Genomic DNA, 15,007 nt, shown 5'->3' with positions numbered 1-15,007 from the left:
GAGATTACAGGCATGAGCCACCACACCTGGCCAGAATTTTTAAATGCTTTAGTTTTCAATTAGACTCTTGAGGCTCTGACATGATTGTTTAAGGACTAGAAATCCACGTGTACTAAATCACTGTAGAGTGAATGAATGGTAATATTTTTTAAATGTAGATGTGCTTAAATAGTTTTTGAAATCATTAGAAAATATACTTGAGTTTTGATATTTTGTGTTTTCTCTGATCAACAGAGAGCAAAGTTATCCTGCTGTCGTTTTACTGTCTTTGAAATGTTTTGACTTTATAAACAGAATCCTGCAGGAGGAAGGCCTCTAAAGTGTTGTTACTATTTTTTTCATGACCCTCTTGTCCCAGATGGTCATTAGATGGTTATATTCACTGTATGATACTTCACTGAGATATGCACTGTTCTGTATGTTTGTTGTATCTGAATAGAAAGGTGTTTTTGTTGTTGTGGTGGTGGGTTTTTTTTGTTTGTTTTTGTTTTTTATGAAGTAGGTTGTAGGGGACTGAGTCCTCATAACCCTAAAAGAAGAACTCCATTAAGTCAGTATTTCTTATATGCCAAATGACAAGAATGTTACCCCATACCTCCCACCTTTCCAGTATGGTTCCAGGTTATGGTGGGGTTAGGATGATGTTGCTAGATATTTTTTAATGGACTAATGATGACTTGGCGTTATGAGTTTAACTGGGAAGATTTCACCAATTGTTCATGTGTCTTATTTTATATATTTTAACATTTAAGAAATTCTAAACCCAAGCCTACCTTTTAGCCTCTACTTTTATCATAATACAAAGCTGTTGTTCCACTTACTGTCCACTTACTTGGTTCATCACAGCAGGAACATATGTTGATTGTTTACATTTTCTTATTGTTCTTTATATGTTTATCATCTGGAGCTGCTGAGGTTCCACTTGCATGGAAATCACTTGGGGGAATTATTAAACATGTATATTCCAAGGCTCCACTGAAGACCTACTGAGAAATAATTTCTGGGCATGGAGGCCTGGGAATTTTCATTGTAAGAGATCTCCCACACAGTTCCCCAAGTGATTGATGGTCATTATTCTGCCATCTAGCCAGACTATCAGGCATCAACTCAACTGCTATTTCCTCATGAAACAATTACCCCTGCTTAGGAAGATCCCCCTCTGGATGCCTAGCCATACTTATTAGCTGTAGTTCTTGTGCACATTTTGACTTACCTCATTGCAATTTTATATCTCTGTTGTCTCTGTCATAAGTCTCAACTATGCTACTAAAGAAGCCCTAGATAATATATAGTTGAATGAGCATCACTGTTTTCCAATAAAACTTTAGGGACACCAAACTTTTAATTTCATGTAATCCCCACATGTCATATTATTACTTTTATTTTTTCCAGCCATTTAAAAATGAAATTCTTAGCTCGCAGGCTATACAAAAGTAAGCGGCAGACTGGATCTGGCCTGTGGGCCACAGTTTTTGCCAATCCCTGCTCTAGACTATTATCCCAACATAATATTGGTCAATATACAGTAAGTAAATATATGAGTACTAAGTGAATTAATTATAACACTTGTGATTTTACACAGAGCATACATATGATCTAGTTACTGACTGGTTTGTAAATATGTGTTCTATAAATGTTTATTAGCTCAATTTTCAACCTCAAGTTAGTACCAGAGTTATCAGAGTTTTCCGTTTCTTTAAATAAACTGCTTTTTTCCCCATGTGTTGGAATAGGAAGGCCCTAACAGTCTGATTAATGAAGAAGAGTTCTTTGATGCTGTTGAAGCTGCTCTTGACAGACAAGATAAAATAGAAGAACAGGTATATCTATTATTGAAAATTCTAAGCTGAGATTTATTTTAACACTATAGGCATTCCTTGATGTATATTATTTCATGTAAATAGAATTTGAACATTGTGAACTTAGTAACCGACAAACTTAACTGTGAATATATTGAGTCACAAATGTAAAATATATATATTTTTTTTTTTTTGAGACGGAGTCTCGCTCTGTCACCCAGGCTAGAGTGCAGTGGCGCGATCTCAGCTTACTGCAACTTCCATCTCCTGAGTTCAAGCGATTCTTCTGCCTCAGCCTCCCGAGCTGGGACTACAGGTGCACGCCACCAAGCCTGACTAAATTTTTTTTGTATTTTTAGTAGAGGTGGTGTTTTACCATATTGGGCAGGCTGGTCTCGAACTCCAGACCTCATGATCCACCCGCCTCAGCCTCCCGAAGTGCTGGGATTGATTACAGGCGTGAGCCATGGTACCGGCAGTAAAATAATCGTTATAAGTCAGTTCCTTTATATGTGAATTTCCAAGCAGTAGAAAGAAAACCAATAATTGTTAAAAGGTATCATGCATAATTAACATGAACTTAAATAGAAATGTTCTTTTTGCTTTTTTCCTTTTAAGTGTCCAACTTAAACCATTCTTTTAATATAAAACATATATTTAAGTAAAAAGCTTCTTTGAATTTTTCTTCACCAAGTATGATATGAAAAGGAAGATAACCAAAAACTTAAGGTTTTTTCATCTATATTAGTATCATTGTTTTTATTAACCCCTTTATTGCCTTCACTACTTCACCTTCAGTTTCCTTCTCACTTTTACTTTGTTCCGTGTTTTGTCATCATTATTGAATTTACAGTAGTTACACCTAGCTGCTGTGGAAATTAAAGAAAAGTATTTCTTAAACTCATTAACTCTAGCTTCAAGATTAACTTGATACTTTGTCTTCTTTAATTTGGCAACAATACAGTTACTGTATGTTACCACTAGATGGTACTTAAGGATGAATTTTGTTATTTCCTCCCTTTGTTTAAGCTATGCTCGTTATAGTGGAAACTTAACCTTTTTGGGGGGAAAGTATTAATAAACTGTGGCTACAGAGTATCTTGCCAAATAATCATGTATGTGTCAGTTTTATAGTACAAATGAATTTGCATGGAAAAGTTAGCTTGTTCATTTCCTGTCCTTGCTAAGGCAGTACATGGCTACTATGCTCTTACTGGTCTACCTAGCTAAGGGTAAATCACCTACAGTAGTAACTGCTTCTCATGTGTATCTTTCATTATTTTAAAAAAATTACTGATAAAAAGTTCATGTCACATTAATTTGTAAAGCTTATTGCTCATTTTTTTTTTAATACCCAAAAGATACTATGTACCACTCAAGAAGAGTGGGAACTTTCAGTTCCTAAATGGGCTCTACTTTTGGAAACCTAAAGTACTACCCGAAGCAGCATTATTTATTTGTTTCCCTTCGTTTTTTGTCTAGGATGTGCTGTTTGGGGAAGAAGTAGTCAACGGGTCAAGACATCAGTCTTACTCTTAGTTTTACCTCTAACTAACTTTGTAGCTATGAACTTATCACTGAATTCTCTGGGCCTTGGTTTTCTAATCTGTGAAACAAAGTAGACAAGATGATTCAAAACATCTCTTCTCTCTAAAATGCTACTCTACTGAGTATCAGTGCGGTAATTGAGTTGGGTTTGAGAGAATTGATGAACCCTTCTGTAAGCTTTAGAAAAAGAAATATTCATGGGGCCATCCAATCAACTTCATTCTATTCTTGACACTGTTCTAGATGCTGTGCAAAATAGTCATTGAACAGTGCGTTGTTTTTGTTGCCTAATAGCCAGGCATGTTGATATGACAAAGATACAGTGTGGTAATATTCTGTAGAGTAGTGAGAGCTTCAGAAATCCATAAAATCAGTTCCATAGATTTAGATCATTTCCCTCTTCATACTCAGTATATATTGCACAGATCTCTGAACAACACAGCCATTAAATAGATATTCTCCAGGTGACATATCACACATTTTTGAGTTTACGTTATTTGCAAACATAGGGAAGGAAAGATACATGCAGTAAACTGGTGCATGAGAAGTGAGATCTTAGCAGTTGGTTGAAATAAATGAGAACAACCAAGGCAAACTGAAGAGGAAGAAGGAGGTCAAGTGGCATCTTAACAGGAGTAAGATGATGAGATGAAGGGCAGAATACCTTCATGGAGAGGAAGCAAAGTGATATACCTATGTTCTTAGGAACATGACTGAAGCAAACAGTGATATTATTTTCAATTTATATATAAACCTATGGGTCAGCCCTCCAGGGGCCTTATAAGGTAGAGTCATTGGAATGATATGGCCAGGGTTTGGATAGGAGAGAATTGGCAGCAGTGTTAAGATTGACCTATAATAAATAATGCTATGCAGGTAGCAGGGAGTCTGACTAGGAGCAAAATCAAAGAACTTATCCCTTGCCTGACATAGTATCTGCGGAGTTAGAAAGAAGAGGTTGGGATGTCTGAGGCAAGTATCAGGATTTGCCATGTCTGTGAAGTAGTTTCATAATTCTAATGGTTATAAGCACTAAGGCGTTCACTAATCGAATGTTGGTAGTTCCAGATTATATTATCCATTCTTCAATTGCAAAATACACTTTAAAACTTTCCCATCTTAACATATGTTTTTTTAGTCACAGAGTGAAAAGGTGAGATTACATTGGCCTACATCCTTGCCATCTGGAGATGCCTTTTCTTCTGTGGGGACACATAGATTTGTCCAAAAGGTAAGCTAATGTCAGAGTTTACTAAAAGTACACCTTGTATTGTTCTTCACTGTTGGTGGAAATATATTTTATTTGAGATGGAGTCTCGCTCTGTCGCCAGACTGGAGTGCAGTGGCGCTGTCTCGGCTCACTACAGTCTCTGCCTCCTGGGCTCAAGAGATTCTCGTGCCTCAGCCTCCCTAGTAGCTGGGATTACAGGCATGCGCCACCACACCCAGCTAATTTTTGTATTTTTAGTAGAGTCAGGGTTTCACCACGTTGGCCAGGATGGTCTTGATCTCCTGACCTTGTGATCCGCCCACCTCGGCCTCCCAAAGTGCTGGGATTACAGGCGTGAGCCACCATGCCCAGCCAGAAATATCTTGTAGTATAAGTTTTCTCCCTTTTTCATGAATTTAAGTAATAGATTGTTTTTGATTTTATATATTGTATTCCATATACATCCTCCAAAACAGTTAGAAATCTTGTTCTGAAAATAAAGTTCTTTCATTTTTATTTAAGGGGAAAGTGGGGGGTGGGCAAATTAGGAGTGGCTAATCCAAAATAGTTAACCAGAAGTATATCCAGTTATACTAAATCTCTCTCTTCTTTGGGATTAAATGGTATTTCTCTGTATTAGTGGAAGCACTGCATTCTTTTTTGGAATGATTTTGGAACATAATACATAATAGGTGCATGAAGTCAGCAGTTGCTGCTGTGCTTGTTTCATATAGTGCTTTGTTTTCTTTTCCCTTTATCTTGTGTTTGGAAGTTGGTACTGAATGCTCTGTTGTGCCTTTGTTCTGATTACTTGGTTTTTTCTTTGTCTGTCTCTGGTAGCCCTATAGTCGCTCTTCCTCCATGTCTTCCATTGATCTAGTCAGTGCCTCTGATGATGTTCACAGATTCAGCTCCCAGGTACTGTATGAATGTATAGAGTGGACTTGAGTCTTTCTGTGCTATATTTCAGCCTGCTTTCCCAGTTCCTAGAAATCTTTGGGTTAGGCCACTGATTTTAGTTTTGAATTTTAAATAGTAACATTAAGCATTAAAAAGGTCTTCCTTGTCTACTAAATAGTTTCTCTGTCAGGTTTGCATGTGTCCTTTACTGTTCACAGCTTGGAATTTTGTCATATAGGAGGTACTCCAGAAAGATTTTCAAACTGAATTGAAACAAATAGAAGATACTGGGTTTTGGTATCATGTAGTATCTGTTTCTTCAGTCAGGATTTAGCAGTTTTGATGGATGTGGTCTATATGATATGTTATAGCAGAAAAGCAGATTTCAGCAGTCTCACTTTTAAGCTAATTTAAAGTATCTCCAAATTATATTCAGCAAAGAAATCACTTTTTAATAATATGTTTCATTTCCATTATAATACTAAGCTCCATTGAGCAGATTGTGTTTTCCTTATACAAATTACCTTTGGGTATTATAAATGAATATTTCTGTTCATATGCTAAATCTATGGAAATTTGTTTTAATTTTTAACATTGGTAAGGGTTTGGGAATTTAAGACAGGAAGCTGGATGCTTGCAGTCTCTACCCTCAAAATAAAATCAAATTACCATTGGAGGAAGTTTTTTTTAGTGTCAACATTGGTTCTTTTTTTAATTTTCTTAATCTTCACATCTTTGCCATTCAACTTTTTATCTTTCTGGTTATTGCATTTTATTGGATTAGATTATATTATGTTAATCCTATATTAAAGACCTGAGCACTCTAGTTGGAATGACTAAGTTTAAATCCTGGTTAGCTGTATGATCCCAGTAAGTTATCTAACTTTTTTGTGCTTCATTTTTGTGATTTAGCTAGAACCTGACACATAATAAGTGCTCAATAAATGTTAGCTTTTATTGCTATTATAACATAATTTATTTGAGCTCATAAAAGTTTACATCATTATTTTTACTCTATGAGAGTATTGCTATAAAAGTTTTTAAAAGTCAAAAGAGATTTCTATTTTTTTTATGTATATAAATAAAGTTTACATTAGTTTTTAACCTGCCATAGAGAAGAATATGGCATGGTGTTTTTCTGACTTGTACAGCTTTTTTCTCCTTGAATACTTTTAAGAAAAAGATTTAGCAACTCTGGATCAGAAATCATCCATAACCAAATGTACTACAGTTTATTTTACCTTTTGCCTGTCCATTTATGCATTTTTTTTTTTTAATTTTACTTATTTATTTTCGAGACAGGGTCTTGCTCTGTTGCCCAGGCTGGAGTGCAGTGGCATGATCTGGGTTCACTGCAACCTCCACCTCCCAGGTTCAAGCAATTCTCCTGCCTCAGCTTCACAAGTAGCTGGGATTTTAGGCACATGCCACTACGCCTCGCTAATTTTTGTATTGTTAGTAAAGACGGGGTTTCACCATGTTGGCCAGCCTGGTCTCGCACTCCTGACCTCGTGATCTGCCCACCTTGGCCTCCCAAAGTGCTGGGATTACAGGTGTGAACCACCGTGCCTGGCTCCACATATTTTTTTAAAAAGAGATCCATTCATAATGAATCTGTGACAAAACTACATAATACTAGGAGACTTTGGTTTATTATGCTAAGCTCCACATTGCATTAAAATAATATCACAGACTAATCAAGAATATAGGCATACATAGGCTATAAATGAAAAAAAATATAATGACAGCAAGGAAAGAATGTAAGCCAGTAATAAAGAATGCCTAAGAATTAGGGGTTCAGAACCCAAACCAGGGCCCTCATGGTAGTGCTGTAGAACAGCTGAATTGCCTTTAAGTACAGGTAACTATATCACTGAGAAGCAGGTGCCTATATTTTTACAAAATTTTGCTGAATTACAGCTTACTTCTTCATAATATTAACTTTTTGTAAAGCTCACATATGTAACAAGAGAAATCTTGCTGAATTTTTTTTCTAATATATTTTGCTCATGATTGATCCGATCCTGTTTTAACTTTTGATTATGTACTGTTTTGTATGCCAGCAGAGGTAAAAATGAAGAAAATTACATTAAGGTCTTCAAGTATTTACTGTCCTTGCTAAAGCATTAGTTGTCATTAGCAGATATGGACTCTAGCAATTAACTATTGTGATTAAATTGTGTACCTTATGTTTGGCAGTTCCTTTAGAATAGATGACTAATTCCCAATTGTAAGAGTTTCTCTTTCAGAGGATGTTACACTGCCTTATCACCCATTATCAAAGGATCTAGCAAGTTGATTCTGTACAGTCATACTTGAGAATATAGCATTGGATGTAGATCTGAAGTTAATATTAGCTGAGAAACATTGTGTTATCTGGAAAACTCTTCTAGTTCAACACAGTGTAAAATTATAGTAGTGACTATGCAGTAGTGTTACATTTTACAGTTCTCACACCCTACAGAGACTTTTGTATTAAGCAAAGTAAGAGCCTCAAAGGTTATTCATTAACATTAGAAACACTTGTTATATAACATCGATTTTTTATTTTTATTTTTGTTTTATTTTATTTTATTTTTTTGAGACGGAGTTTAGCTTTTGTCGCCCAGGCTGGAGTGCAATGGTGCAATCTTGGCTCGCTGCACCCTCCGCCCACTGGGTTCAAGCGATTCTCTTGCCTCAGCCACCTGAGTAACTGGGATTACAGGCGCTTGCCACCACGCCCAGCTAAATTTTTTGCACTTTTAGTAGAGACGGAGTTTCACCATATTGGCCAGGCTGGTCTCGAACTCCTGACCTCAGGTAATCTGCCTGCCTCGGCCTCCCAAAGTGCTGAGATTACAGGCGTGAGCCACCACACCTGGCCTACATTGTTCTTAATACACAAATACACATCAGTTGCTCTACAACCCTTGAAATATTGGAAGTAGCCAAATTCTTTGTTTTGTAAGATCTTCATAATTAATTTAAAAACCAAGTCAACATTTTTAATCACCTTTAATAATTTGCCAAAATATTATATAAGCATAATATAATCCTTATTTACTCCAACAAACTTTAAAAGTCCAGATACACGTATCATACCTAGTTTCTTGATCATTTATATCCGCTCCTATACAGAAGCCTTCTAAATCTCTGGTAATTTCACTTTGCTGTTTACGTAAGTGTTGGCTCATGACTACCTTGTTCTTGTTGAAATGGTATTTTATAGTCTTGAATTGGTTGAAATAATCAAGTGTACAACTCAGAGATGCCCTGAAAATAGCTTAAAATAAAATATATAAATCTACCAGGAAATTAGTACCAACACATGAATCTGTCTGATGGGCAGATATTAGGAACAAAGTCACTCCAGATCTGAGAAATTAAAGTTGTAAAGGACTACAGGTTCTGTGTTTTGTTGTTGTTGTTGTTTTTGTTTGTTTTTTCATTTTTGTTTTTTTGGTTTTTTTGAGACAGTCTCACTCTGTCACCCAGGCTGTAGTGCAGTGGCACGATCTTGACTCATTGCAACCTCCACCTCCCAGGTTCAAGCGATTCTCCTGTCTCAGCTGGGATTACAGGCACACGCTATCACACCCAGCTAATTTTTGTATTTTTAGTAGAGACAGAGTTTCACCATGTTAGCCAGGCTGGTCTTGAACTCCTGACCTCTAGTGATCTGCCCGTCTCAGCCTCCCAAAGTGTTGGGATTACAGGCCTGGGACACCATGCCCAGCCTTTTTTATTTTCATTTTTATTTTTTTAAGGAGACAAGGTCTCACTTGTTGTCCAGGCTGAGTGCAGTGGCACAATCATAGCTCTGTAACCTGACCTCTGACCTCCTGGACACAAGTGATCCTCCTGTCTCTCAGCCTCCCAAGTAGCTGGGACTACAGACATTCCACCACACCCAACTAATTGTTTTTATTTGTTGTAGAGACAGGGCCTTGCTGTGTTGCCCAGGCTGGCAAGTTCTTGAAATAATGACTGTAGCCACAAACCAGAAAATAATTTTCAGGTGTACAGAGAATAGAAAGAATTTAGATTCATAAATTGATCATTTTGGTCACATTTATTTGCATAACAGTTCACATTTAAAGGTGTCACCTTAGAAATCAAAGGGGGAAGAACATCATCCTCAGTTGAAAAAGAAAGAAATCAAAGGATGTACAGTACATTTGCAGCTTAATCTATAGGGAGCATCATTGCAAAAAAATGGTTCTGTGTGAGGCTTTTTCCCACCTTTTGTCCATAGGAGCACATTATTGTTGTGGTAATTATTTCACCCCTCTCACTTTTTTAGTGTACAAGTGATGCATGCTAATTTTAGCAGAATTTGAAAGTAGAATAAATAAAATTAAAATAATAGTTTACTAATATTCCATTTATCTTCTGTCATGTATATGAGATAAATATTAAGGTGTATGTAATTATCCATATGTGCCAGATTTTTAAAAATCTTCTACCAAAATAGGTAACTCTATGTAAACTGTTTTATAATCTTTATTTTAAACTTATATATAGGCCCATCTTCCCATCAGTAAATATAAGTCTATATGTCTTTGTCTATGCATATGCATGGCTGAATTTACCTACTCACCTAATATTGAACATTTAGCTTATTTTTTATTTTTCTCTGTTGTATATAGTGCTACAGTGAGCATCCTTTTATATACATCTTTGCACCCTTTTCTAATTATTTCCTTAGAATGTATTCCTAGATCCTGGCTAACACGGTGAAACCCCGTCTCTACTAAAAAAATACAAAAAACTAGCCGGGCGAGGTGGCGGGCGCCTGTAGTCCCAGCTACTCGGGAGGCTGAGGCAGGAGAATGGCGTGAACCCGGGAGGCGGAGCTTGCAGTGAACCGAGATCCGGCCACTGCACTCCAGCCTGGGCCACAGAGCGAGACTCCGTCTAAAAAAAAAAAAAAAAAAAAAAAAAAAGAATGTATTCCTAGAAGCATAATTGTGGGAACGAAGGCCATGAACATTTTCAAGTGTTTATTATATTATATTATTTTATTTTTATTAATTTTAATACAGGGTTTTGCTTTGTTCCCCAGACTGGAGTGCAGTGGTGAGATCACAGTCACTGCACCTTGACCTCCTGGACTTAAGCGATCCACCTACCTCAGTCTCCTGAGTAGCTGGGACTGAGGACTACAGGCACACGCCCCCATGCCCAGCTAATTTTTTTATTTGTAACAGAGATGAGGTCTCACTATGTTGCCCAGGCTGGTATTTTATTTAGTTTTTAAGAGATAAGGTCTCATTCTGTCATCCAGGCTGGAATGCAGTGGCACGATCATAGCTCATTGAAGCCTCAAGTGATCTTTGCCTCAGCCTCTTGAGTAGCTGGGACTACAGGTATGGGCTACCATTCTCAGCTAATTTTTTATTTTTTGTAGATACAGGAGTCTCACTATGTTGCCTAGGCTGGTCTTGAACCCCTAGCCTCAAGTGATCTTCCCACCTCAGCCTCCCAAAGTGCTAGGATTACACGCCACAGGCCTCAGCCAAGTTTTAAAAATTTTTACTGCCAAACTCTTAATTAGAAAAGTTGAACCAGCTTACGTTCCCAGGTCAGTTTTCTATTGATATAGTAGCACTGAATATTGTAATTCAGATAACTTTTGTCAATATGGTAGACTAAAAGTGCTATGTTCTTAACCATCTCTCTTTTGGGTTAACAGTACACTATTAATTTGTTATTAATAATTGTTCTATCTAACAAGCCCCTCTATGGTTTTGTGAGTTTGTAGTAAGCGTAGTTGTGTTTTTTTTCTTTTTTTGAGATGGAGTCTCGCTATGTTGCCCAGGCTGGAGTGCAGTGGCACGATCTCAGCTCACTGCACACTCCACCTCCCGGGTTCAAATGATTCTCCTGCCTCAGCCTCCTGAGTAGCTAAGACTACAGGCATGCACCACAATGCCTGGCTAATTTTTTGTATTTTTAGTAGAGAGGGGGGTTCACTGTGTTATCCAATCCAGGATGGTCTCGATCTCCTGACCACATGATCCACCCACCTCGGCCTCCCAAAGTGCTGTGATTACAGGCATGAGCCACCGTGCCTGACCAACATAGTTGTATTTCTTTTACATGCATAAGAGAAAGAGATCTGAGCTGTTTTTGAGCCCTTCTAGACTTTTTTTTTTTTTAAGTAGATAAGGTCTTGCTATGTTGCCAAGACTAACCTCAAACTCCTGGGCCCAAGTGATCCTCCCAAGCTGCTGCGACTATGGGCATGAACCACCATGCCCAACTTAGACTTTTATTGTGCTATCAAAAGGCAATTTTCTTTTCAGATTTCTGGGTAATAGTGTTAGAAAAAATCCTGCTTGGTAGCCTTCAGAAATGGCATCATACTGAGCGATTTAGATATGAGATGGAAGAAAAGGTTAGAATTGGAGCAAATGTCCCCCTATCTCAAATGGTTTTTGTTTTTTTGTTTTTTGTTTTTTTTTTTGAGACGGAGTCTCGGTCTGTAGCCCAGGCTGGAGTGCAGTGGTGCAATCTCGGCTCACTGCAAGCTCGCGCCTCCCAGGTTCACATCACTCCCAGGTTCACATCATTCTCCTGCCTCAGCCTCCTGAGTAGCTGGGACCACAGGCACCTGCCACCGCGCCCAGCTAATTTTCTGTATCAAATGTATTTTATCTCCATGTTGTTTCATAGTTTATTAATTTGAAGATGCTTTGTATGTCAGCTAATCATTTTCAACTCTAGGTCTGGAAAAATCAAGGGCATGATTTCTGAAATTACACTTAGCCTAAATAAAACTTAGAAACACTGTTCACCACCTTCAATGTTTTTGACTGAGTCTTTTTCATTTATAAGTGACAGGAGGTGTTACTATAATATTATTTCCTAGAATGTCAAATTTTGAGCCTAACAGCATGGTAAATTTGGCTATATTTGTTTATTGTTTGTTTGTTTTATGAAACAGTATTTGCTTGTTTCCCACTTCATTTTTTTTTTTTTTTTTTTTTTTTTTTGGAGACAGAGTCTTGCTCTGTCGCCCAGGCTGGAGTGCAGTGGCGTGATCTCGGCTCACTGCAAGCTCTGTCTCCCAGGTTCATGCCATTCTCCTGCCTCAGCCTCCCAAGTAGCTGTGACTACAGGTGCCCGCCACAACGCCCAGCTAATTTTTTTGTATTTTTTAGTAGAGACGGGGTTTCATCGTGTTAGGCAGGATGGTCTCGAATTTGTGACCTTGTGATCTGCCGGCCTCGGCCTCCCAAAGTGCTGGGATTACAGGTGTGAGCCACCACGCCCAGCTTCCCACTTCTTTTTAATATGTAGTGTCATAACTGAACAGTAAAGTGAGCAGATTATTAGGTTAGATCTGAAGTGTCAGTCTGGTCACCAGTGCCCAAGTCACTGCCCCTATGGTAATATTGGTTACTTCATATTTTCCTACAGCAAACATAAAATTTGTTATAGTGAGATTTTTACCTGTATACCTCTCTTCTTAACTTTAATGTTATTACCTCAAGGAAGATATTATAATGAATGAAGATTCCATGATGAAAGCTCTGCAGAGTTTACTACAGTAATTTAGTACTTCATTAGATCTTTAGTTTTTTAGGAGCATAGCACTGAATGTTTGTTTCTTTGTTGAACCTTTTGAAAACTGGTTTTCCATTGATGCAGTGTAGCTATTACAGGAATATTATTTTTAAAACATTTTTATACAGCATGGCTGAAAATTGAACCTGGACCTGCCTCATGGCCTACCGTTGAAGGAATAGCATTTTTTGCCTACCTAGAAAGACAATGTTAAATATGCTTTCTATATATTTTTTGACTTGTGCTACCTACTGTGCGTTTTTGTTTGTGGAATCTGGTTTCTTTTGGACAAAACCACAAATCAAAAACACCTCATTTCTTAGGCATTTGAAATCCCTAACTCAGAATAATCTCCCAAACAGAAACACAACTAGCTGCGTTGTTTTTGACAAAAGAGATAAGTAGCATTAAAAATTATTTTAGGCCAGGCACGGTGGCTCACGCCTGTAATCCCAGCACTTTGGGAGGCCGAGGCGGGTGGATCATGAGGTCAGTAGATCGAGACCATCCTGGCTAACGCGGTGAAACCCTGTCTCTATTAAAACTACAAAAAAATTAGCCAGTCGTGATGGTGGGTGCCTGTAGTCCCAGCTACTTGGGAGACTGAGGCAGGAGAATGGCGTGGGCCCAGGAGGCGGAGCTTGCAGTGAGCCAAGATCACGCCACTGCACTCCAGCCTGGGCAACAGTGCAAGACTCTTATCTCAAAAAAAAAAAAAAAATTTTTTTTGAACCCAATTCTGTTTTTTAACAGAATAAAATTCTTCTGTTCTTCACTTTCTTCTTTCACAAGTAACATATTGAAAGTAGGTTTATTTGGGGGAAGCATTTCTTTCTGTCTCTTATCTCATAATAAATACAGGTGTGCTTAACTGCTAGTTTCCTACCTCAAAGCACATACTCAAATCTAAAGATTTTTAAGATTTTGGAATCTGAAGAGTGTAAACATTTCTCCTAATCACAGTGTGACACAGACAAATGAATCAAGCCAATGCTACTTTTATTTATGCATAGTAACTGGGACTTTTCTTTTTGGAAATCAGATACATTTTGTATGTATTAGTAACTTGGAATCCTGCATTAGTTATCCTTGCTCTCTCAAAGCAGATGTTGAAATTATAAAGGTGCACAGTTTCTCCATGCAACACTGAAAGTTACATTTTCCAAGGCTTTGTAAAATTGTAGAATGTCCTGTTAAATTTCTGTCAAATCAGTAACTCACACTGTTTTCAGAATTATGAATAAAGGAATAAAATATTGTTAGTGTTTATTTAGTACAAAAGTAGATTATAGAATCTCCGCATTTTTATCAAAAATATTCTTTGTGATGGTTGATGTATCAGGAGACACTTAAGGCCATATTTGCTTTCAGTAATCAAAAATGCATTTAAGATGTAGAAACTTGAGGTAGCAGAAGTATACATCACTATAACATATTGATAACATCCTTTGGTATAGAAAATTATATTCCCAGAGTGAGTTTCTTTTTTAAAACCGTTAATGAGGCCAAGGTGGGAAGATGACTTCAAGACCAGCCTGGGCAAGATGGCGAGACCCTGTCTCTACAAAAAATTAACTGGGTGTGGTGGTGTACTCCTGTAATCCCACCTACTCAGAGTCTGAGGCAGGAGGATCCCCTGAGCCCAGGAAATTGTAGTGGCAGTGAGCTATGATCATACTACTGTACACCAGTCTGGGCCACGAAGTGAGACCCTGTCTCTTAAAAAAAAAAAAAAAAAAAAATTAGCTGGGCATGGTGGCATAGGCCTGTAGTTTTAGCTACTTACGAGGCTGAGGCAGGAGGATCACTTGAGTCCAGAAGTTCAAGATTACAGTGAGTTATGATTGTGCCGCTGCACTCCAACCTGTGTGACAGAATAACCCTGTCTCTTGGGTGGGGGGTGGGGAGTTGATTATTTACTTTGAAATATGCTCAAAACTGATTCCTGTTCTATATTCCTAATGAACAGAATAGACTTTATATAAAACAAACGAAC

The 15,007-nt window shown here is 37.7% G+C and overlaps 1 protein-coding gene across 3 annotated transcripts in view; it reads left to right on the top strand.

Annotated features, from left to right (window-relative positions):
• Window positions 1–15,007, top strand: part of CERT1 (ceramide transporter 1) — a 149,027-nt gene that overhangs the window by 112,305 nt on the left and 21,715 nt on the right. For 2 of the 3 annotated variants that reach the window (XM_017959650.1, XM_003899825.5), the window contains 3 exons: window positions 1,734–1,820; window positions 4,486–4,578; window positions 5,398–5,475. In XM_017959650.1, the coding sequence (XP_017815139.1) occupies window positions 1,734–1,820; window positions 4,486–4,578; window positions 5,398–5,475 (258 nt within the window). The remainder of the gene's footprint in view (window positions 1–1,733; window positions 1,821–4,485; window positions 4,579–5,397; window positions 5,476–15,007) is intronic. The other variant, XM_009208629.3, reaches the window with a different exon arrangement.

This window comes from Papio anubis, chromosome 5, assembly GCF_008728515.1.
Source record: "Papio anubis isolate 15944 chromosome 5, Panubis1.0, whole genome shotgun sequence".
NCBI lineage: Eukaryota > Metazoa > Chordata > Mammalia > Primates > Cercopithecidae > Papio > Papio anubis.
The sequence above is the reverse complement of the archived record's forward strand: the minus strand, read 5'-3'. Positions and strand labels throughout refer to the sequence as shown.